This window comes from Ranitomeya variabilis, chromosome 3 (genome assembly GCF_051348905.1).
Source record: "Ranitomeya variabilis isolate aRanVar5 chromosome 3, aRanVar5.hap1, whole genome shotgun sequence".
NCBI lineage: Eukaryota > Metazoa > Chordata > Amphibia > Anura > Dendrobatidae > Ranitomeya > Ranitomeya variabilis.
The window spans coordinates 173,783,736-173,805,796 of record NC_135234.1 but is presented as its reverse complement, the minus strand read 5'-3'; the positions used below and the strand labels follow the sequence as shown (position 1 = coordinate 173,805,796).

At 44.6% G+C, this 22,061-nt stretch overlaps 1 protein-coding gene across 2 annotated transcripts in view; it reads left to right on the top strand.

Annotated features, from left to right (window-relative positions):
- Positions 1-20,776, top strand: part of WDR77 (WD repeat domain 77) — a 31,984-nt gene extending 11,208 nt beyond the window's left edge. For both annotated transcript variants that reach the window (XM_077294881.1, XM_077294883.1), the window contains exons 6-10: positions 6,733-6,787; positions 10,955-11,026; positions 11,157-11,265; positions 14,732-14,800; positions 19,927-20,776. In XM_077294881.1, coding sequence (XP_077150996.1) covers positions 6,733-6,787; positions 10,955-11,026; positions 11,157-11,265; positions 14,732-14,800; positions 19,927-20,083 — 462 coding nt within the window. In that variant the 3' untranslated portion in view covers positions 20,084-20,776. The remainder of the gene's footprint in view (positions 1-6,732; positions 6,788-10,954; positions 11,027-11,156; positions 11,266-14,731; positions 14,801-19,926) is intronic.
- The last annotated feature ends 1,285 nt before the right edge of the window (positions 20,777-22,061 follow it).

The window sequence follows — 22,061 nt, the reverse complement described above, 5'->3', positions numbered from 1 at the left end:
ACCTCGTTCACACGTTATTTGGTCAGTATTTTTACCTCAGTATTTGTAAGCTAAATTGACAGCCTGATAAATCCCCAGCCAACAGTAAGTCCACCCCCTGGCAGTATATATTAGCTCACACATACACATAATAGACTGGTCATGTGACTGACAGCTGCCGGATTCCTATATGGTACATTTGTTGCTCTTGTAGTTTGTCTGCTTATTAATCAGATTTTTATTTTTGAAGGATAATACCAGACTTGTGTGTGTTTTAGGGCGAGTTTCGTGTGTCAAGTTGTGTGTGTTGAGTTGCGTGTGGCGACATGCATGTAGCGACTTTTGTGAGATGAGTTTTGTGTGGCGACATACGTGTAGCAACTTTTTGTGTGTCGAGTTGCATGTGACAGGTTAGTGTAGCAAGTTGTGTGCAGCAAGTTTTGCGCATGGCGAGTTTTATGTGTGGTGCCTTTTGAGTATGTGCAAGTTTTGTGTGAGGCAACTTTAGCATGTGTTGCAACTTTTATGCATGTGGCAATTTTTCCGCGTATGCAAGTTTTGCGTGTGGCGAGTTTTCCATGAGGTGAGTTTTGCACGTGTGGCGAGTTTTGCATGTGGAGAGTTTTGTGCGTGGCGAGTTTTGAGCGGCGACTTGTGTTTCGACTTTTATGTGGCGAGGTTGGTGTATGTGTGGTGAAATGTGCGCTGAGGGTGGTATATGTGCTCGAGCACGTGGTAGTGTGTGGCGCATTTTGTGTGTGTGTGTTCATATCCCCGTGGTGGTGTGGTGATTATCCCATGTCGGGGCCCCACCTTAGCAACTGTACAGTATATACTCTTTGGCGCCATCGCTCTCATTCTTTAACCCCTTCATGACCCAGCCTATTTTGGCCTTAATGACCTTGCCGTTTTTTGCAATTCTGACCAGTGTCCCTTTATGAGGTAATAACTCCGGAACGCTTCAACGGATCCTAGCGATTCTGAGATTGTTTTTTCGTGACATATTGGGCTTCATGTTAGTGGTAAATTTAGGTCGATAATTTCTGAGTTTATTTGTGAAAAAAACGGAAATTTGGCAAAAATTTTGAAAATTTCGCAATTTTCACATTTTGAATTTTTATTCTGTTAAACCAGAGAGTTATGTGACACAAAATAGTTAATAAATAACATTTCCCACATGTCTACTTTACATCAGCACAATTTTGGAAACAAATTTTTTTTTTGCTAGGAAGTTATAAGGGTTAAAATTTGACCAGTGATTTCTCATTTTTACAACAAAATTTACAAAACCATTTTTTTTAGGGACCACCTCACATTTGAAGTCAGTTTGAGGGTTCTATATGGCTGAAAATACCCAAAAGTGACACCATTCTAAAAACTGCACCCCTCAAGGTGCTCAAAACCACATTCAAGAAGTTTATTAACCCTTCAGGTGTTTCACAGCAGCAGAAGCAACATGGAAGTAAAAAATGAACATTTAACTTTTTAGTCACAAAAATGATCTTTTAGCAACAATTTTTTTATTTTCCCAAGGGTAAAAGGAGAAACTGGACCATGGACGTTGTTGTCCAATTTGTCCTGAGTACGCTGATACCTCATATGTGGGGGTAAACCACTGTTTGGGCGCACGGCAGGGCTCGGAAGGGAAGGAGCGCCATTTGACTTTTTCAATGAAAAATTGGCTCCAATCTTTAGCGGACACCATGTCGCGTTTGGAGAGCCCCCGTGTGCCTAAACATTGGAGCTCCTCCACAAGTGACCCCATTTTGGAAACTAGACCCCCCAAGGAACTTATCTAGAGGCATAGTGAGCACTTTAAACCCCTAGGTACTTCACAAATTGATCCGCAAAAATGAAAAAGTACTTTTTTTTCACACAAAATTTCTTTTAGCCTCAATTCTTTCATTTTCACATGGGCAACAGGATAAAATGGATCCTAAAATTTGTTGGGCAATTTCTCCTGAGTACGCCGATACCTCATATGTGGGGGTAAACCACTGTTTGGGTGCACGGCAAGGCTCGAAAGGGGAGGCTTGCCATTTGACTTTTTGAATGGAAAATTAGCTCCAATCGTTAGCGGACACCATGTCGCGTTTGGAGAGCCCCTGTGTGCCTAAACATTGGAGCTCCCCTACAAGTGACCCCATTTTGGAAACTAGACCCCCCAAGGAACTTATCTAGATGCATAGTGAGCACTTATAACCCCCAGGTGCTTCACAGAAGTTTATAACGCAGAGCCGTGAAAATAAAAAATAATTTTTCTTTCCTCAAAAATGATTTTTAGCCCAGAATTTTTTATTTTCCCAAGGGTAATAGGAGAAATTGGACCCCAAATGTTGTTGTCCAGTTTGTCCTGAGTACGATGATACCCCATATGGGGGGGTAAACCACTGTTTGGGCGCACGGCAGGGCTCGGAAGGGAAGGCACACCATTTGGCTTTTTGAATGGAAAATTAGCTCCAATCATTAGCGGACACCATGTCGCGTTTGGAGAGCCCCTGTGTGCCTAAACATTGGAGCTCCAGCACAAGTGACCCCATTTTGGAAACTAGACCTCCCAAGGAACTAATCTAGATGTGTGGTGAGCACTTTGAACCCCCAAGTGCTTCACAGAAGTTTATAACGCAGAGCCATGAAAATAAAAAATAATTTTTCTTTTCTCAAAAATGATTTTTTAGCCCACAATTTTTTATTTTCCCAAGGGTAACAGGAGAAATTGGACCCCAAAAATTGTTGTCCAGTTTCTCCTGAGTATGCTGATACCCCATATGTGGGGGTAAACCACTGTTTTGGCACACGTCGGGGTTCGGAAGGGAAGTAGTGACGTTTTGAAATGCAGACTTTGATGGAATGCTCTGCGGGCGTCAGGTTGCGTTTGCAGAGCCCCTGATGTGCCTAAACAGTAGGAACTCCCCACAAGTGACTCCACTTTGGAAACTAGACCTCCCAAGGAACTAATCTAGATGTGTGGTGAGCACTTTGAACCCCCAAGTGCTTCACAGAAGTTTATAACGCAGAGCCGTGAAAATAATAAATGTTTCCTTTCCTCAAAAATATTTTTTAGCCCAGAATTTTTTATTTTCGCAAGAGTAACAGGAGAAATTGGACCCCAAAAGTTGTTGTCCAGTTTCTCCTGAGTACGCTGATACCCCATATGTGGGGGTAAACCACTGTTTGGGCACATGCCGGGGCTCAGAAGGGAAGTAGTGACGTTTTGGAATGCAGACTTTGATGGAATGGTCTGCGGGCATCATGTTACGTTTGCAGAGCCCCTGATATGCCTAAACAGTAGAAACCCCCCACAATTGACCCCATTTTGGAAACTAGACCCCCCAAGGAACTTATCTAGATGTGTGGTGAGCACGTTCAACCCCCAAGTGCTTCACAGAAGTTTACAACGCAGAGCTTTGAAAATAAAAAATCATTTTTCTTTCCTCAAAAAAGATGTTTTAGCAAGCAATTTTTTATTTTCACAAGGGTAGCAGGAGAAATTGGACCCCAATATTTGTTGCCCAGTTTGTTGTGAGTACGCTGATACCCCATATGTGGGGGTAGACCACTGTTTGGGCATATGCCGGGGCTCGGAAGGGAAGTAGTGGCATTTGAAATGCAGACTTTGATGGAATGGTCTGCGGGCGTCACATTGCATTTGCAGAGGCCCTGATGTGCCTAAACAGTAGAAACACCCCACAAGTGACCCCATTTTGGAAAATAGACCCCCCAAGGAACTTACCTAGATGTGTGATGAGCACTTTCAACCCCCAAGTGCTTCACAGAAGTTTATAACGCAGAGCCGTGAAAATAAAAAATAATTGTTCTTTCCTCAAAAATTATGTTTTAGCAAGTAATTTTTTATTTTTGCAAGGGTAACAGGAGAAATTGGACCCCAACAGTTGTTGCCCAGTTTGTCCTGAGTACGCTGGTACCCCAAATGTGGGGGTAAACCACTGTTTGGGCGCACGTTGGGGCTTGGAAGGGAGGGAGCACCATTTGACTTTTTGAACGCAAGATTGGCTGGAATCAATGGTGGCGCCATGTTGCGTTTGGAGACCCCTGATGTGCCTAAACAGTGGAAACCCCTCAATTCTAACTTCAACACTAACCCCAACACACCCCTAATCCTAATCCCAACTGTAGCCATAACCCTAATCACAACCCTAACCCCAACACACCCCTAACCACAACCCTAACCGCAACACACCCATAACCCTAATTCCAACCCTAACCCTAATCCCAACCCTAACCACAACTGTAACCCCAATACACCCCTAACCCTATCCGTAACCCTAACCACAAGCCTAATCTTAACCCTATTTCCAACCCTAGCCCTATTTCCAACCCTAACTCTTAATTCCAACCCTAACCCTAAGGCTATGTGCCCACGTTGCGGATTCGTGAGATTTTTCTGCACAATTTTTGAATAATCTGCAGGTAAAAGGCACTGCGTTTTACCTGCAGATTTACAGCAGATTTCCAGTGTTTTTTTGTGCGGATTTCACCTGCGGATTCCTATTGAGCAACAGGTGTAAAACGCTGCGGAATCCGCACAAAGAATTGACATGCTGCGGAAAATACAACGCAGCGTTTCTGCACGGAATTTTCCGCACCATGGGCACAGTGGATTTGGTTTTCCATAGGTGTACATGGTACTGTAAACCTGATGGAAAACTGCTACGAATTCGCAGCGGCCAATCCGCTGCGGATCCGCGGCCAATCCGCTGCGGATCCGCGGCCAATCCGCTGCGGATCCGCGGCCAATCCGCTGCGGATCCGCGGCCAATCCGCTGCGGATCCGCGGCCAATCCGCTGCGGATCCGCGGCCAATCCGCTGCGGATCCGCGGCAATCCGCTGCGGATCCGCAGCCAAATCCGCACTGTGTGCACATGCCATAACCCTAACCCTACCCGTAACCCTAACCCTACCCCTAACCCTACCCCTAGTTCTAACCCTAGTGGAAAATGAAAAAAAAAAAAATATATATTTTCTTTATTTTATTATTGTCCCTCCCTACCTATGGGGGTGAAAAAGGGGGGGGTTTATTTATTATTTTTTTTATTTTGATCGCTGTGATAGAACCTACCACAGCGATCAAAATGTACTTGTAAGGAATCTGCCGGCTGGCAGATTCGGCGGGCGCACTGAGCATGCGCCCGCCATTTTGGAAGATGGCGGCGCCCAGCGAGGAGACGTACGGACACCGGGAGGATCGGTAAGTATGAAGGGGTGGTGGGGGGGTGGATCGGAGCACAGGGGGGGTAATCGGACCACAGGGGGGTGAATCCAAACAAGGAGGGAGCGGACAGGAGGACGGGGGAGCCGGCAGGCGGACGGAGGGGACCGGACCCCATAACGGAGGACTGGGGGGGGCGATCGGTGGGTGTGGGGGGGGTCACTTCAGTATTTCCAGCCATGGCCGATGATATTGCAGCATCGGCCATGGCTGGATTGTAATATTTCACCAGTTTTTTAGGTGAAATATTACAAATCGCTCTGATTGGCAGTTTCACTTTCAACAGCCAATCAGAGCGATCGTAGCCACGGGGGGGTGAAGCCACCCCCCCTGGGCTGAAGTACCACTCCCCCTGTCTCTGCAGATCGGGTAAAATGGGAGTTAACCCCTTCACCCGATCTGCAGGGACGCGATCATTCCATGACGCCACATAGGCGTCATGGGTCGGATTGGCACAGGTTTTCATGACGCCTACGTGGCGTCATGGGTCGGGAAGGGGTTAAGTCCCCCTTGTTCACATCTGGCAGCTGTTAATTTGCCTCCAACACTTTTCCTTTCATTTTTTCCCCATTATGTAGATAGGGGCAAAATTGTTTGGTGAATTGGAAAGCGCGGGGTTAAAATTTGACCTCACAACATAGCCTATGACGCTCTCGGGGTCCAGACGTGTGACTGTGCAAAATTTTGTGGCTGTAGCTGCGACGGTGCAGATGCCAATCCCGGACATACAGACACACATACACACATTCAGCTTTATATATTAGATGTCATTCTTTTTATTCTGCATTAGATAAGCAATGCTTTGACAAAAAATATCAACTGCTCTCTGCTAATCTTCCCGCTCAGAAGCAGAAGCATTGTCCCTTTGTCAAAAATATCTACTCCTTGACCGGTGATTTTTTTTTTTTTTCTTTGAGTGGAATCATAGAATGTGAGAGTTGGAAGGAACTTCGAGGGTCCTCGTGTCCACCCCATGATCAATGCATGATTCACTAAACTATCTTAGACAAATGTCTGTTCAGCCTCTGTTTGAAGGCTTCCATTGAAGGAGAACTCACCACCTCTTGCGGCAGCCTGTTCAACTCATTGATCACCCTTAACTGTCACAAAGTTTTTTTCCAATATCTAATCTGTGTCTTCTCCCTTTCAGTTTTATTCCATTGCTTCACATGTTTACATGTGCAAATGAGAATGCGGATGATCCCTCTACTCTGTGAATAAATTAAATTGTATTATCACTACTTCTTCCTCATGTGATCTGGTCTCCCTAGAGCTTGAAGTCGCATCTCCATATTTGCAGGCTGTTGCGCTACCAATGAGCCACAGCTCACAAAGAGTTGCTCTTATGCTGCATCTTTTTTTTTTTTTTACAAAACTGGGAAAACACTATGGGAAAAACTGCAGCATGACTGTGAAGTGTAATATTTTTATTGATTTGAGAATTCACTGAAATGCAATTGTTGCTGAAAAAAATAGACTGAAAAGTGTTAGTTATTGGCAATACTTTTGTTTCTCTTTAAAGGATAATAGAGTGTTACTGTGGGACACAAGGAATCCTAAACCTGCCAAGCGTATTGGTGAGTATCTTTATACACTGAAGCCTCAACATTTGTTTCTTAGGTCATGTTCTGGACCAGATAATGCTACCCTATAAGACAGGGTGTATAGATGTCACAGTGGGCAATGTTCCAGGGAGAGGGCATTGAGAGATCTTTTTTGCTGGTTAACCCATATTTAGTGAAGTTGTTTTTAAGCAAATACTACAGCCTAATAAAGCTGTAAAAATAAAAGTGGGTAAGGTAACGTATAGAAACCAATGCCCAGTACACCAGGCTCAGTGGGAGGCAAGTACTGTCTGCTCTCCTCACTGCAGAGTGATATCGTGCTGCAGCACAGCAGAACTGAGTGTAACATATCTTTTAGCTTTCGTCACTAGCAGTTAATGTGAGGGAAGGGGCAGTATTGCAGACGTTGTAATTATTTTATTTTTATAGCACCAAAATAGTCTGCAGCACTTTACAATTAAGCAGGGATATCAAGGGTAATATCGAGTAACACATAGTTCAACAGAACTTTTCAGGAGGAGCAAGGGCTCTGCTTACAATGTATAAGGCCTCTTTCACACGTCCATCTTTTTGTTTCCGTCAAAATCCGTCGTTTTGCGAAAAATACGAATCGAGCGAGTTTGCCCTCTGGATCCGTCTTTTTCTCATAGACTTGTATTAGCGACGGATGGCCTAATTTTTACTCCATCATGCACTGGATCTGTCGGAATTTGTGTATCTGTCGTCTGGAGAGAAGGTACAAAGGAACGTTTTTTTTGTCTGGGTCGAAAAGTCGGACAGCAACGGATCCTGCACCGTCCATCATTGGCTATAATGGAAGGCTATGGGCGCAGGATCCGCTGCTGTCCGTCAAAAGATGGAATCCAGCGACGGACTCTGTTTTTTTTTAAACTGAATATGTAAGAATTTCTCTTAATTTAATGTAACCCATTCTTCAGGGTGTTCGTCTGTTCTCTCTCTCTCTCTCTCTCGATGTTGACTCTCATTTCAAACACTGTTAGTAGTTCTTCTCTCAAATTCAAATGAACTTTATTGGTAGAACCAAAAACATATTAGCATTGCTAAAGTACCGTATATACTCGAGTATAAGCCGAGATTTTCAGCCCAAATTTCTGGGCTGAAAGTGCCCCCTCTCGGCTTATACTCGAGTCATGATCAGTGGTGGGGTCGGCGGGTGAGGACTGTCATATACTCACCTAGTTCCGGCGTTCCTGTCGCTCCCCCTGTCTCCACGGTCTCCGGGTGCCGCAGCCTCTTCCCCTGAGCGGTCACGTGGGACCGCTCATTAGAGAAATGAATAGGCTGCTCCACCTCCCATAGGGGCGGAGCCGCATAATTCATTCCTCTAATGACGGTGCCGGTGACCGCTGATAGAGGAAGAGGCTGCGGCACCGAAGACTAGCTGTCTGGGGGAAGGAGTGGGACGCCGGGAGCAGGTAAGTATGTCATATTTACCTTCCCTCGTTCCACACGCCGGGCGCCGCTCTGTCTTCCCGGCGTCTCTCTCTCTGCACTGACTGTGCAGGTCAGAGGGCGCGATGACTCATATAGTGTGCGCGCCGCCCTCTGCCTGATCAGTCAGTGCAGAGAGACGCCGGGACGGGACGTGAGGAGCTGCAAGCAAGAGAGGTGAGTATGTGTTTTTTTTTTTTTTATTCCAGCAGCAGCAATGGCACAGATTTATGTGGAGTATCTATGGGGCAACGGTGCAGAGCACTATATGGCACAGCTATGGGGCAACGGTGCAGAGCACTATATGGCACAGCTATGGGGCAACGGTGCAGAGCACTATATGGCACAGCTATGGGGCAACGGTGCAGAGCACTATATGGCACAGCTATGGGGCAACGGTGCAGAGCACTATATGGCACAGCTATGGGGCAACGGTGCAGAGCACTATATGGCACAGCTATGGGGCAACGGTGCAGAGCACTATATGGCACAGCTATGGGGCAACGGTGCAGAGCACTATATGGCACAGCTATGGGGCAACGGTGCAGAGCACTATATGGCACAGCTATGGGGCAACGGTGCAGAGCACTATATGGCACAGCTATGGGGCAACAGTGCAGAGCACTATATGGCACAGCTATGGGGCAACGGTGCAGAGCATTATATATATGGCATAGCTATGGGGCAACAGTGCAGAGCACTGTATGGCACAGCTATGGGGCAACGGTGCAGAGCACTATATGGCACAGCTATGGGGCAATGGTGCAGAGCATTATATATATGGCACAGCTATGGGGCAACGGTGCAGAGCACTATATGGCACAGCTAAGGGGCAATGGTGCAGAGCATTATATATATGGCACAGCTATGGGGCAATGGTGCAGAGCATTATATATGGCACAGCTTTATGTGGAGCATCTATGGGGCCATAATGAACGGTGCAGAGCATTATATGTGGCACAGCTTTATGTGGAGCATCTATGGGGCCATAATGAACGGTATGGAGCATCTATTTTTAATTTTGAAATTCACCGGTAGCTGCTGCATTTTCCCCCCTAGGCTTATACTCGAGTCAATAAGTTTTCCCAGTTTTTTGTGGCAAAATTAGGGGGGTCGGCTTATACTCGGGTCGGCTTATACTCGAGTATATACGGTAAGTGTATTGCTGCCACCTCTGCTGTACTGCCCCTTCCCCACACTGCCTGCTGGAGATGAAAGTTGTGAATGCCACTCATGTCTGCTGTGCTCCTGCACATGTAATCACTCTAGTGAGGAGAGCAGACAGTGCCATTGTCTCACACAGAGTATGGTTGGGGAGTGTTCTGTGCATGTTGATGCCTGCTTATGATTGGCAGGGCTGAGAGAAGAGCTACTAGAAGTGTTTCTAATGAGACTTCTATAGGTGAGAAGATCTGAAAGCAGTCATGTAATCACACTCGGGTCTGCTGTGCTCCAGCACGTCATAATTCTGCAGTGAGCAGAACAGACTGTCAGTACATGTCTTACACTCAGTAGGTCAGAGTCACACAGAAGGAAGACGTACATGCCCCTATTGAAATCTCTCTGGTAACTTAACAAAATAAACATTTATTTAGGTGCAAAATTCTTTCATTGCTATTATCTCCGTAACGCCAAGGCAAAATTAAAAGCTAAAAAGTGTATTCTGCTTTACAGCCATGCTCACATCGTGTGACCAGTTCAACATGAAACATTTGCTGGAAGGTCCTCTTTCAGGAAAGGCATTGCCACCCCCTCCACCCACATGATCAGCCTAGTTTCCGTATTTTGCAGAACACACATCAAAATGAAAAAAATATATATAACTTGTGAAATCAGATTAGTGAGGGCTCTATAGATGTTTGTGTGAAGCGTTAATATACATATTTTGTACCACTACTTACTGTCTCATGTGCTGGTGCCTGACTTGGAGCAGTTGCAGCCACCTGGAGGTCCAGAACTGGTGGCCTACACAAGTCAATGAATAGAAGAAGAAGTAGTTCCAGCTTCAATGTAAAACTTAAACTTAATTACAAAAAATGCTAAAAATAGCACGGCACTAGGGCTGAAACGTCTAATACATATTGATGAAAAGAGGCAATGTGTTTCCAGTGTAATTTGCGGCCTTTGTCCCAGCTGGCAGGAGTCAGGCGATGCTGCGAGGGCTGGAAGGAGGGGATGTCTGGCGGTACGACGTTGCGGGCGATGCTGTGAGTCCCAGGCTGGTAGTTTGATGGTGTGGGGGCTTCAACGACCTTTTGTGAAAGCCCGTAGCCCTAACACGTTAATGGTTTCAATGCGATAGACTCTGGGGAAAATGACCGGCAGAGGCGGCGCATGCACAGATTGAGATCTCGGATCCCGATATCGAAATCTGCGCCACCCCACTCCGTGCCCTGTTGTCTGAGTGAGAAGATCAGTTATGCTCCTTCACTCAGCGTGTCGGCCTGACCGGAGCTTGTACTAATGTCACTCAGACATCTGTCTCAAGCAGCTCTTCTTCCCAATGCGTGCCTAAATTACGTGACGGCAGCCGATTTTGGACATCTTCTCTGAGAGCCTTTTAATTATTATCCTCAGTTTTTCACGTTTGCAATATGTTTCTGGGTCAGTTGAGTTCACAAGGGGCGTCCATGAGCTGTCGTAAAGTTCATAAGATAATGTTTGGGTCATTTGCATGTGTCATATTGGGTTATATATAATTTTGATCAGTGTTTTTCTTCTCCTCAGACGTCTGTGCCCCAAATGTTTCCCCTACTTATGTGACCTGGCATCCAAACAAAGATGACACTTTTGCATGTGGTATGTGGCTACTGCTTTTTTTCTCCAGTTATTAGCTTGCACTTGCATGCGGTGCTTGAAATTATATTGGTTTTGTTACATTGAGAATATGGATGTGTCCAGCCAGTCTTAACGCTGTTGTCGTTGTCAGGTGATGAAATAGGAAACGTCTATGTTGTAAATCTGAACAATCCAGAATCGGCTCAGGCAGTCGCGGCACATTCCAGATCTGTAACAGGGCTGGCATATTCTAACCACAGGTAGGAAAAAACAGTATCGTATCATTAATGCACCTTACGGGGGCTGTCTTAGCAGAATAAAAGCCTGTTCTAGACAAAAAACACCAGTACACAGGCAGAGATGCTTACCTGTCCAAGGCCTCCAACAACTGCACTAACCAAGGTGCAGCGGACCCAAGTTAAGATGGCAAATACACAGGTGCAATAATACCGATAATGCAGCCACCCTACAATCAGGAATTGGCCGCTTGGTGCACCTGTGCAAACAAATAGTCTGTATGTGGCGTGTTCACACAGGAATGCAAAGTATATGGCTCAAAGCCTATTAATGACGCCATGTAGCGGGCTCACCATAATACATCCTGTGTGAACAGAGGCCACACTGTACAGAGCCATCTAGGGCCCAGCTGCACCCTGGAAAAATATACAGTGCACCAAAAACATAACAATGTATGCAAGGTATTGGTCGATATTATGGCCACAATATTTAAGCTGCCAACCCGCGTCAAGGGTCCTTACATATTGGCAGTCCTAATCTAAAAAAACACCATAAGAGGAAAGGCCTCCACTATTCTAGACATAAAAACACCAGTACACAGGCAGAGATACTTACCTATTCAAGGCCTCCAAACAATTGCACTATCCTATTAATGACGGCCATATTGTGGCCATAATTTGTGTGAACACGCCACATACAGACTATTTGTTTGCACAGGTGCACCAAGCTTCCAATTCCTGATTGTAGGGTGGCTGCATTATCGGTATTATTGCACCTGTGTGTTTGCCATGTTAACTTGGGTCCGCTGCACCTTGGATAGTGCAATTGTTTGGAGGCCTTGGACAGGTAAGCATCTCTGCCTGTATACTGGTGTTTTTTTGGCCAGAATAGTGGAGGTCTTTCCTCTTATGGTGTTTTTTATAGCAGAATAAAAGCCTGCCCAGAGGAATTGAAGGGTTAAGTATATAATAAACTGATAAATGCTCTCCTAACAGCTCCAACCTCAAATCCAGCATAGGCTGCAACATAGTCTACACCAGCACTGAAAGTAGACTCGTCACCCACCGCTGGACCGCTGTGGCATGTGTTTGGCTGCAGCGGTGACTTGAACAGTGCATCGATGTATATAAAAAATGTAAAAATATTTCATACAATTGCCTGATTTTAAAATTGTCTTTTTAACACATTACATCTGATGGACCTGGTTGTCTGTGAAATACCTGGATTACTATGAGACCGCATTGTGACGACCCAATAACACTCAGAATTTCCAGTGTCTCCTATATAAGCCTGGCAGAGATGTAGAAAAGGTTGCTTTTCACCACTCCCCATAAGATAAATGGACATGCACTGTAAATTCAGCAGCTGTCTGCTCCTCTCATCCGTGCAGTAATTGAGGCATGGGATTGTTTTAAGTAAATAAAAAATGTCTACCCCAATATCAATAATTTTTTTCTGAAAGTCACCTGGCATATAGTGAAAATGGATCAAGACAAAAAGTCCTTAAATGTACATTTAGCCCATCCAGAGGGGCAACACTTCATGAATTAATATACCACCTTATTTTTTGCATATTCCCATCAAATGTGAGTACAAAAAATGAATAGAAGTGACTACACAAATTTTTTTTTTTTTAGATTAAAACTCCAGTTTTTATTAATTCAAAGACAAATATTAAAATATCAGGAACTAAGGTACTGAAAACAGAGGTACTTTTATAAAATATCCACCATTTGAATTGTATGGTAGCTGTAAAACACTCTTATTAATCTCTTAAATATGCACAATATACAAAAATGACCCCACCAGGTCAGTAATATCTAATTGCTGGTATACTAAGGTGCTTATTTATATAAAACGCATCCAAAAATATATCAAAATTATACTCATTGTAATTTGATAAATCTGCCACCAGATGGTGCTATTGCATAGATCTACACACTAGAAGACTATAGAAAATATATACCGAGTTTTAACAGACAAGCCATCAATTTAAGCAAGCACTATTAAAGCATAACTATTAAGGGTATCCCATTCCATGCCCAAATTCATAATACTCAGTTATTTATGCCTTAAGATAAATCCATCAAGCATTCTTCGTATATCATAGCTCACATTACACAAGGGCTTTACCTGGTTAACCACAGAATCAATATAGTGCCGCTGGTGGAAACAAAAGACCTCCTGGCCTGACGCGCGCATTTTGCCCAGCTTCTTCGGGGGGCGTGTCCTGAGTAAATGAAGTAGTGTGCATATATACCGGATTCAACCAATGAGAAGATGTCCTGACAGGTGATCACACTGGTTGCTATAGCAGACGCATCTACGTGACTATCGAGGCCTATCCAATAAAAAAATTCCCCAGGTAATGACGCTGTTGTTACTATGTCACTAGTGCGCATGCGCCGCAAAAAGCTGACCAATGAAAAAATTCCTCAAGTAATGACCTGGTTGTTATGTTCCTGATATTTTAATATTTGTCTTTGAATTAATAAAAACTGGAGTTTTAATCTAAAAAATTGTTTTTCTGTGTAGTCACTTCTATTCATTTTTGGTACCCACATTTGATGGGAATATGCAAAAAAATAAGGTGGTATATTAATTCATGAAGTGTTGCCCCTCTGGATGGGCTAAATGTATATTTAAGGACTTTTTGTCTTGATCCATTTTCACTATATGCCAGGTGACTTTCAGAAACAAATTATTGATATTGGGGTAGACAGTAGGTGTACATGCCCAAAAATGATGTACAACAGAGAGCACGTTGACTCTGTCAGCACCATTATAGTCTGGCACCGTTGACACATGCTCAAATCCTGTTTTGCGGGAGGCTGTGGACGCAAGCCCTGAAGATGTGCCTGAACGCTATGTGAAAGGAGCCTTATAGGTTGACACAAACAGAAATGTTGATTTCGCTTAAAAAAATAAATAAGTAAAAAATAAAATCTTCCTCTTAAATGTGAAGGCACAAATCCTGCCTGCTTTAAATGGATAACCTGAGAAAAGTTCCTGTATTGCCCCTGTGATCAGTGGAGGCTGTGCAGGAGGAGTGGTGACAGTAAGGTGCGGCAATCTTCTTGTTACTTGCAGCCTCTTCTCACATCCAAAACCGTTACACAGATGCACTCAGCCAGTACATTCTTCACTCAAACAAGTGCAGCGCCCTTACACTGTGACATGGCTTACTATTCTAATTACAGCAAGCGGGTAAAACCACGACGTATTGGATTACATACGCCAATAGCAGTGAAGGGGTTACAGGGATACGCCATTGCTTACAGGCTGTAATGTACAGCACATATGAAATGTAAAAAGTAGTTATGGAAAGACTTCAATAAACCCCAGTAATAAATTTGGGTGCTAATTATTTCCAAGCTCAGGTATGGACACTGTCCCAATTATGTCTGTATTGTGTGTTTTAATAGAATCAGTTTAAGCAAATCTCTAAAACAAATGTAACATTTTCAGAGGTAATTTTGTATTTTCCAGTTCTCCATTATTGGCTTCTATCAGTGAGGATTGTTCCGTTGTGGTCCTGAACGCTGACTCTTCAGAAATGTAAGAACAAGTGTAACATATTTTTATTGTCTGTGTATTATAGGTCCAATCATTAGGACAAAGAGCCCACTATTTTATTTAAAGCTGCGCATGCGCAGTAGCATCTGTCACCAAGCGATGTTCTCATTCTGTGCATGCGCCATCCACTGTGTTCCAAGGACCAATGCGGGAGCGCGCACAAGAAGAGGAAATTGACGCCTCCGAACATAGAAACTCAAGGCACACAGGAGATTTGATATTAGCACTGATAAAATGTTGAGTTCACCCCCACTTTGTCACAAATGTATTACAATATATCATGAATATTAATTTTCTGGCTGCCTGGATAGGGTAAGGCCTCTTTCACACTTCCGTCTTTTTCCTCCCGTCGAAATCCATCGAGTTTTGAAAAAACAGGATCCTGCAAATTTTTCTGCAGGATCCTGTATTTTCCCATAGACTTGTATTAGCGACGGATTGTGACAGATGGCCATCCGTTTCATACATCGTACACTGGATCCGTTGGAAAATAGCGGTCCGTCGTGCGGAGAAAACGTTCAGAGGAACGTTTTTTCTGCACGTCGGAAAATCGCTCAGCGACAGGTCCTGCGCTGTCCGTCGTTGGCTATAATGGAAGCCTATGGACGCAGGATCCGTCGCTGACTGAAAAGCAGGAATCCAGCGACGTATCCCGTTTTTTCATTCTGAGCATGCCTGGAAGGATTTTGTAGTCGGGCAAAAATTCTCTCTCTCCCTCTCCAGAATTTTATACCTTAAAATTCAGGCAGGAACTCATTCGACGCATCCGTCATACACTGGATGCGTAACACACATTTTCCACTATTGTCAAAACATCCGTCGATACGTCGCTTCACTGCATTATGACGCACCCCGAACTGCGGAAGTGTGAAAGAAGCCTTAGAGAGAAAGGTGTAGAAAACCATGTATGGTGAAGTAAAAACAACTTTTATTAATACACAGTAAAAATACAAAGGGTACAACTAGCCAATATAGTGGCCCACAGGTCGGAAAGTCACAATAACAAGATAAAGGAAAAATGTAAAAACATGATTTAACCATTAGAGCAGTGGTTCTCAACCTTTCTAATGCCGTGACCCCGCAATACAGTTCCTCATGTTGCGGTGACCCCCAACCCAAAAAATAATTTTGGTGGCTACTTTAAAACTGTAATTTTATTAGTTATGATTCGGAATGTAAATATCTGATATGCATTATGTATTCTCATTGCTACAAATCAAACATAATAAATAATCACAAAATGTTGCAGGAATCTCCTGCACTGCAACATGGTGTTGGGTGCCAGCACAGCCCACACAGTGGTATATCCAGCACAGCCCGCACAGTGGTATATCCAGCACAGCCCGCACAGTGGTACATCCAGCACAGCCCTCACAGTGGTATATCCAGCACAGCCCGCACAGTGGTATATCCAGCACAGCCCTCACAGTGGTATATCCAGCACAGCCCGCACAGTGGTATATCCAGCACAGCCCTCACAGTGGTATATCCAGCACAGCCCTCACAGTGGTATATCCAGCAGAGCCCGCACAGTGGTATATCCAGCAGAGCCCGCACAGTGGTATATCCAGCACAGCCAGCACAGTGGTATATCCAGCACAGCCCTCACAGTGGTATATCCAGCACAGCCCTCACAGTGGTATATCCAGCACAGCCCTCACAGTGGTATATCCAGCACAGCCAGCACAGGGGTATATCCAGCACAGCCCTCACAGTGGTATATCCAGCACAGCCAGCACAGTGGTATATCCAGCACAGCCCGCACAGTGGTATATCCAGCACAGCCCGCACAGTGGTATATCCAGCACAGCCCGCACAGTGGTATATCCAGCACAGCCAGCACAGGGGTATATACAGCACAGCCCTCACAGTGGTATATACAGCACAGCCCGCACAGTGGTATATCCAGCACAGCCCGCACAGTGGTATATCCAGCACAGCCCGCACAGTGGTATATCCAGCACAGCCCGCACAGTGGTATATCCAGCACAGCCCGCACAGTGGTATATCCAGCACAGCCAGCACAGGGGTATATCCAGCACAGCCCTCACAGTGGTATATAGAGCACAGCCAGCACAGGGGTATATCCAGCACAGCCCGCACAGTGGTATATCCAGCACAGCCAGCACAGGGGTATATCCAGCACAGCCCGCACAGTGGTATATAGAGCACAGCCCTCACAGTGGTATATACAGCACAGCCAGCACGGGGGTATATCCAGCACAGCCCGCACAGTGGTATATAGAGCACAGCCCTCACAGTGGTATATCCAGCACAGCCAGCACAGGGGTATATAGAGCACAGCCCACATCTCATCTCCCCCCCCCCCCCCCCCTCGATAATGGCCCCACAGTCCGTTTGAAAAGAAAAAAAACTCTCCTCACCTTTCCTTTTGCCCGCGCTGCTCCTGGCGGCTGAAGTCTGCCTAGGACACTGCAGGTGCGCGATGATATGACGTCATCGTGCACCCGCAGTGTACTGTCAGAGGCAGAGCGGGGAATGATGGGAGAGGGAGCGTCAGGTGACGCTCTCTCTTTCATCATTGCATTGAACTATACCGGTGTCATAGACGCCGGTATAGTTAAATGCGGCGGCGGCACTGGGGGGGGGGTTCCGGGGGAGGAACAGTGCAGCGGCCCACTACTGGCATCGGCTCTTCTGGCATTTGCCAGAAGTGCCCGATGGCCAGCCCGGCCCTGCTCAGACCTGCCGGCCCGGGGCCCCTGACCTGCGGGGCCCGGTCGCAATGGCGACCGCTGCGACCGTGGTAGTTACGCCCCTGAACACAGTGATGGCGGCGGATCACTGCTGGGTACCGAACGGCTCCTTTATGGCGTGCTCTTCCGCAGCCCTTCAAGCCGATTACCGATGCCGGCAGCCGCGTTCTTCCTGCATCCCTGGATTCCGTTGCCAGATACGTGCCACAGATTCCGGATCTGTCCTGGCTGCACCAAACAAGAAGGGGGGACGTCGGAAGTTGGTATCTCCCTAGATCCGATGCGCGATCGATTCATTTTCCTGCGGGGATCCCAAAGCTATGCCGGGAGTAAAGCTAGCAGTCCAGGCATACGGGGGGAAGGTGGATGGGGAGGTGAGAGAGGTGGCGACCCCTGTGTTTTGGTCGTTCGACCCCCCTCGGGGTCGCGACCCCCAGGTTGAGAACCGCTGCATTAGAGAGTATATTTGAGAGGAACAGTGAATAGCATGATAAATAGTAAAACACATAATAGTCCATCATAACATATAATCCCGGTAGGAACTCCCATAAATCAATAGTATATACAAATCAAATGGCATATCAAGTAAACATAAGTAGAGTAGATCTACCTAGGATATTGTGGAGCCAGGTACCCCAACGCACGTTTCGGTTTATTGGTCTTCTTCTGGGGGAATCTTTGGCTAGTTGTACATTTTGTATTTTTTCTGTGTATTAATAAAAGTTGTTTTTAATTCACCATACATGGTTTTCTACACCTTTCTCTTGTTTTGAGCTGTAGTAAATGGGTGTTAACAAATTATTGGTCCTATATTTAAGTGTCATACTATATTCCTTACCACTCTCACAGAAGTATTATTTATGATAATATTTTGATACTCATTGTGTTGCCAATCTCATTGTTGGATAGGGTAAGATAGTGTATGTCCAGTGACATGTTATTTAAGCCCATAAGGCTGACAATGAGGCCGGTGCACCACATGAAATTGAACAACAACTTTTGGGGTTTATTTTCCCCTGCTATCCTTTTAAAATGAAAGAAATTTGGTCTAAAACAACAGTTTTGCGGGAGAATTTTTTTTTAATTTTCACAGATCAACATTGTAAAATGATGTGACGCACCTGGGGGTAGAAGGTGCTCACCACATGTCTAGATAAGTTCCTTGAGGGATCTAGTTTTAAAAATGGGGTCACTTACGGGGGGTTTCCACTGTTTAGGTACACCTGGGGTTCTCCAAACATGACATGACACCTGCACACAGTTCTTTCAAAGTCTGCTTTCCAAAATGTCACTCCTTTTCAGAGCTCTGCTGTGCCCCCAAACAGTAGTTTTCCCTCACATATGGGGTATCGGCATCATCGGGTGCAATTGCATAGCAAGTTTTGTGGTGCAATTTCTCCTGTTACCCTTGTGAAAATAAAAATTTGGGGCCACATTTTTTTTATTTTCACAATTTAACGTTATAAACTTCTGTGAAGTAGCAGGGGGGTTCAACGTGCTCACCACACATCTAGATACATTCATTGAGGGCTGTGGTTTCCAAAATGGGGTCACTTGTAGGATGTTTCCACTGTTTAGGCATATCAGAGGCTCTCCAAACGCGACATGGCATCCGCTAATTATTCCAGACAATTTTGCATTCAAAAAGTCAAACTGTGTTCCTTCTTTTCCGAGCCCTATCGTGCGCCCAAACAGTAGTTTTCCCCCACATATGGGGTATTGGCGTACTCAGGAGAAATTGTATAGCAAATGCTATAGATAATTTCTCCTGTTACCCTGGCAGTAGCTTTTTTTTAAATTTGTTTTTAGCCTCCTTTTTTTCATTTATTGATGAAATTATTTCACACATTGCGCTCCCACCTAGAAGGTTATGCAAGATCTTTCGGGGCGGCATTTCAACATTTTTTTTTTAATTTGATTTCCCTTGTAACTGAGGTTGGTATACTAGCCCCAATAGGCAAATTCATCCTCCTGCCTGAACCATAGAGCTGATCTTGATCTGATTGCCGATTCCAGAGTAGGAAGCATTTTTAGCACCTTCTTCAGGAACTCGGAGATGGTAATAAACCATCCATGCATTCTCTATGGGGAGTCTGGTCATGTCTGACAGCTGGTACCCCACTCCTTCAGCTGCACGATATGCAGCTACATACTCTGCAAAGACTTTAAAACTTAATCAGACTATCCAGACGTTTTAAATGTATGGCTGGTCTGCAAGTAATGAAGCACCAGCCACATAATCTAGCCTGGTTCATTTATCCTGGTAAGCCATTGATCTGACAGTTGTATTATTTTCGCTATGTCTCATGTAAGAGTCTTGGCTTAGATATAGAATTGCCCTTATTTGTGATCTTGATTTCCTTAAAATGTTATGTTTGTTCTTGTTTGCAGTTTCAAGGATCATTCCCACAAAGATTTTGTCACAGGAGTGGCTTGGTCTCCTGCTGATCTATCAAGCTTTACCACTGTTGGCTGGGACCACCAAGTTCTACATCATAGCCTCCCAAAGGAAGACAAATCAGAGCCACCTACGGAGACACAAGATTAAAGGAGAAGTTTAAGATGTGATACAGTAAATGCTCTTTAATGTATATGAAAACTGTGTAGTAATATTTTACTACTTTAGTAGTCTATCCGTCCTGATGTGCACTACTTAGGTCCTCATGGTAACACTTAGTTTTTCTGGGTCACTGGATATTTTCATGATCCAAATTCCCATCTAAATCATCAATGTTCCTGTCCTAGCTGACTTGATTGGTGGCGCGTGAGTGTTTGGATCTTGCCAAAGCAGTTTTTATAACACTGCACCAGCTGAATACAAGTGTTATCCCCGGGTTCTGAGATCTGAACACCTGCACTCTTCTGATCAGGAAATTCGGGTACTGAATGGTACTAATTTATATGTACACTAAAGTGCATTTGATTTAGTTTTTACTTGTAGACACAATTTCTAATTTTAGCTGTGATGACAACGCTCCAATTCATTTCTGAAGTTTCAGAAGCCGGGTGTAGGTTCAGCAGTCGCCGTTTGTGCCACATTGGCAGATTGTGGTTCTCAAAGCAAGTTTGAAGTTACTTGTAAATGACTGAAGGTCTGGGAACACAAGTTGTTTAGTAAGCTACAGTTTTTGGGTTGGCATCTTAAAAGCAACTTTTGTATTTCTTTGTGTATTTTAGTTGGTGTTTTCTATTATTATAATGCTAAATGTGGTAAATATTAAAAAGAAACAATCAGATTGCATTTTGTGTATTTTTTGGAAAAAGTGTCAAAACTATGGAAAGTGGACTTTTACTATTCCTTAGATTGTCTACTTCGCAAGATCTACTAGGATTCCAAGAATTGTAGTGGATCTTGAAATTATTAATTGTGCGCTGAATCTTTGTTCTTTTATCTTCTTTTCTGCATATTAGGGAGAAAATAAAAGTAATGGTTTGGTTAGCTTAAAGGAGTGCGACTGTGATAAAAGTGGTCCCTCACTTGTTTCAAACTGCAACTCGTCTTAGTCACATGTTAGGAGAGGTTGCAGCCTGAAGAGAAACTGCTAGAGATGTCTCAACTGGCAGAGGAGCAGTATTGTGAGCAAACACCTCACTCAGCGGTGGAGCAGGGCTGTGACAGGAGGAAAAACAAATCTGTCTGGTCATTAGAGGACGCAGGAACCATGGGTTAATATGTTGCCGTCTCACCCTTCACCAGCTGTGCTGCAGGAGCTCAATGCAATGTGAAGGAGGAAATGATCCAGCCCCCGGCACGACAAAAAGATAAAACAAGATTCTATATACCATTCAGTTAAAAGCAGGTAAGTATCCAAACACCAAGATTAAGAACATGCTCTGTTCGAAACGCATCTGCGGATTACATGTCTCTCCCCATTTTCCCCGTCTTTCAACATGAACTGTATATGAATGCTGTTTGGATGCTTTTAACTGAATGAAATAAAGACTCTTGTGTTCCCTTTGGCGTGCCGGGAGCTGGATCATTTCCTCCTTCACGTTAATATGTTGCCACCTGGAAGCTGACACTAAGAATATATCTTTAAAAAAAGATCTGACTCCTCCATCAGGCTTTTCCATTACAGATGTGTGTCCCTTGACATTTTTGGCAATCGTATTTACTTGTAGTCAGTCCTCATTTCAACAGCTCTAATGCATTTTCAGTTTTCATTATCTTAATCAAGCTTTACTTAGGAAATCTTTTTTATTGCATATATTGTATGGAAACAGGTTTTAATTCCTTTGCAGCCTAGTGATTTTTTTTGCTGCTTCTCTTAGCTATATCTTTTTGATTTTCATTTAATTGTCATTTGTGAACTTGTTTTAGCTGTGATTTTGAGTGATACCTTTCACCTTAGGCTACTTTCACACTAGCGTCGTGCGCTGCACGTCGCTTATGCGACGTTGCGGCGCACCGACGCTAGCTGTGGAAGCGCCGCACAACGGGGGCAGCGGATGCTGTTTTTCAACGCATCCGCTGCCCCATTGTGAGGTGCGGGGAGGCGGGGGCGGAGTTTCGGCCGCGCATGTGC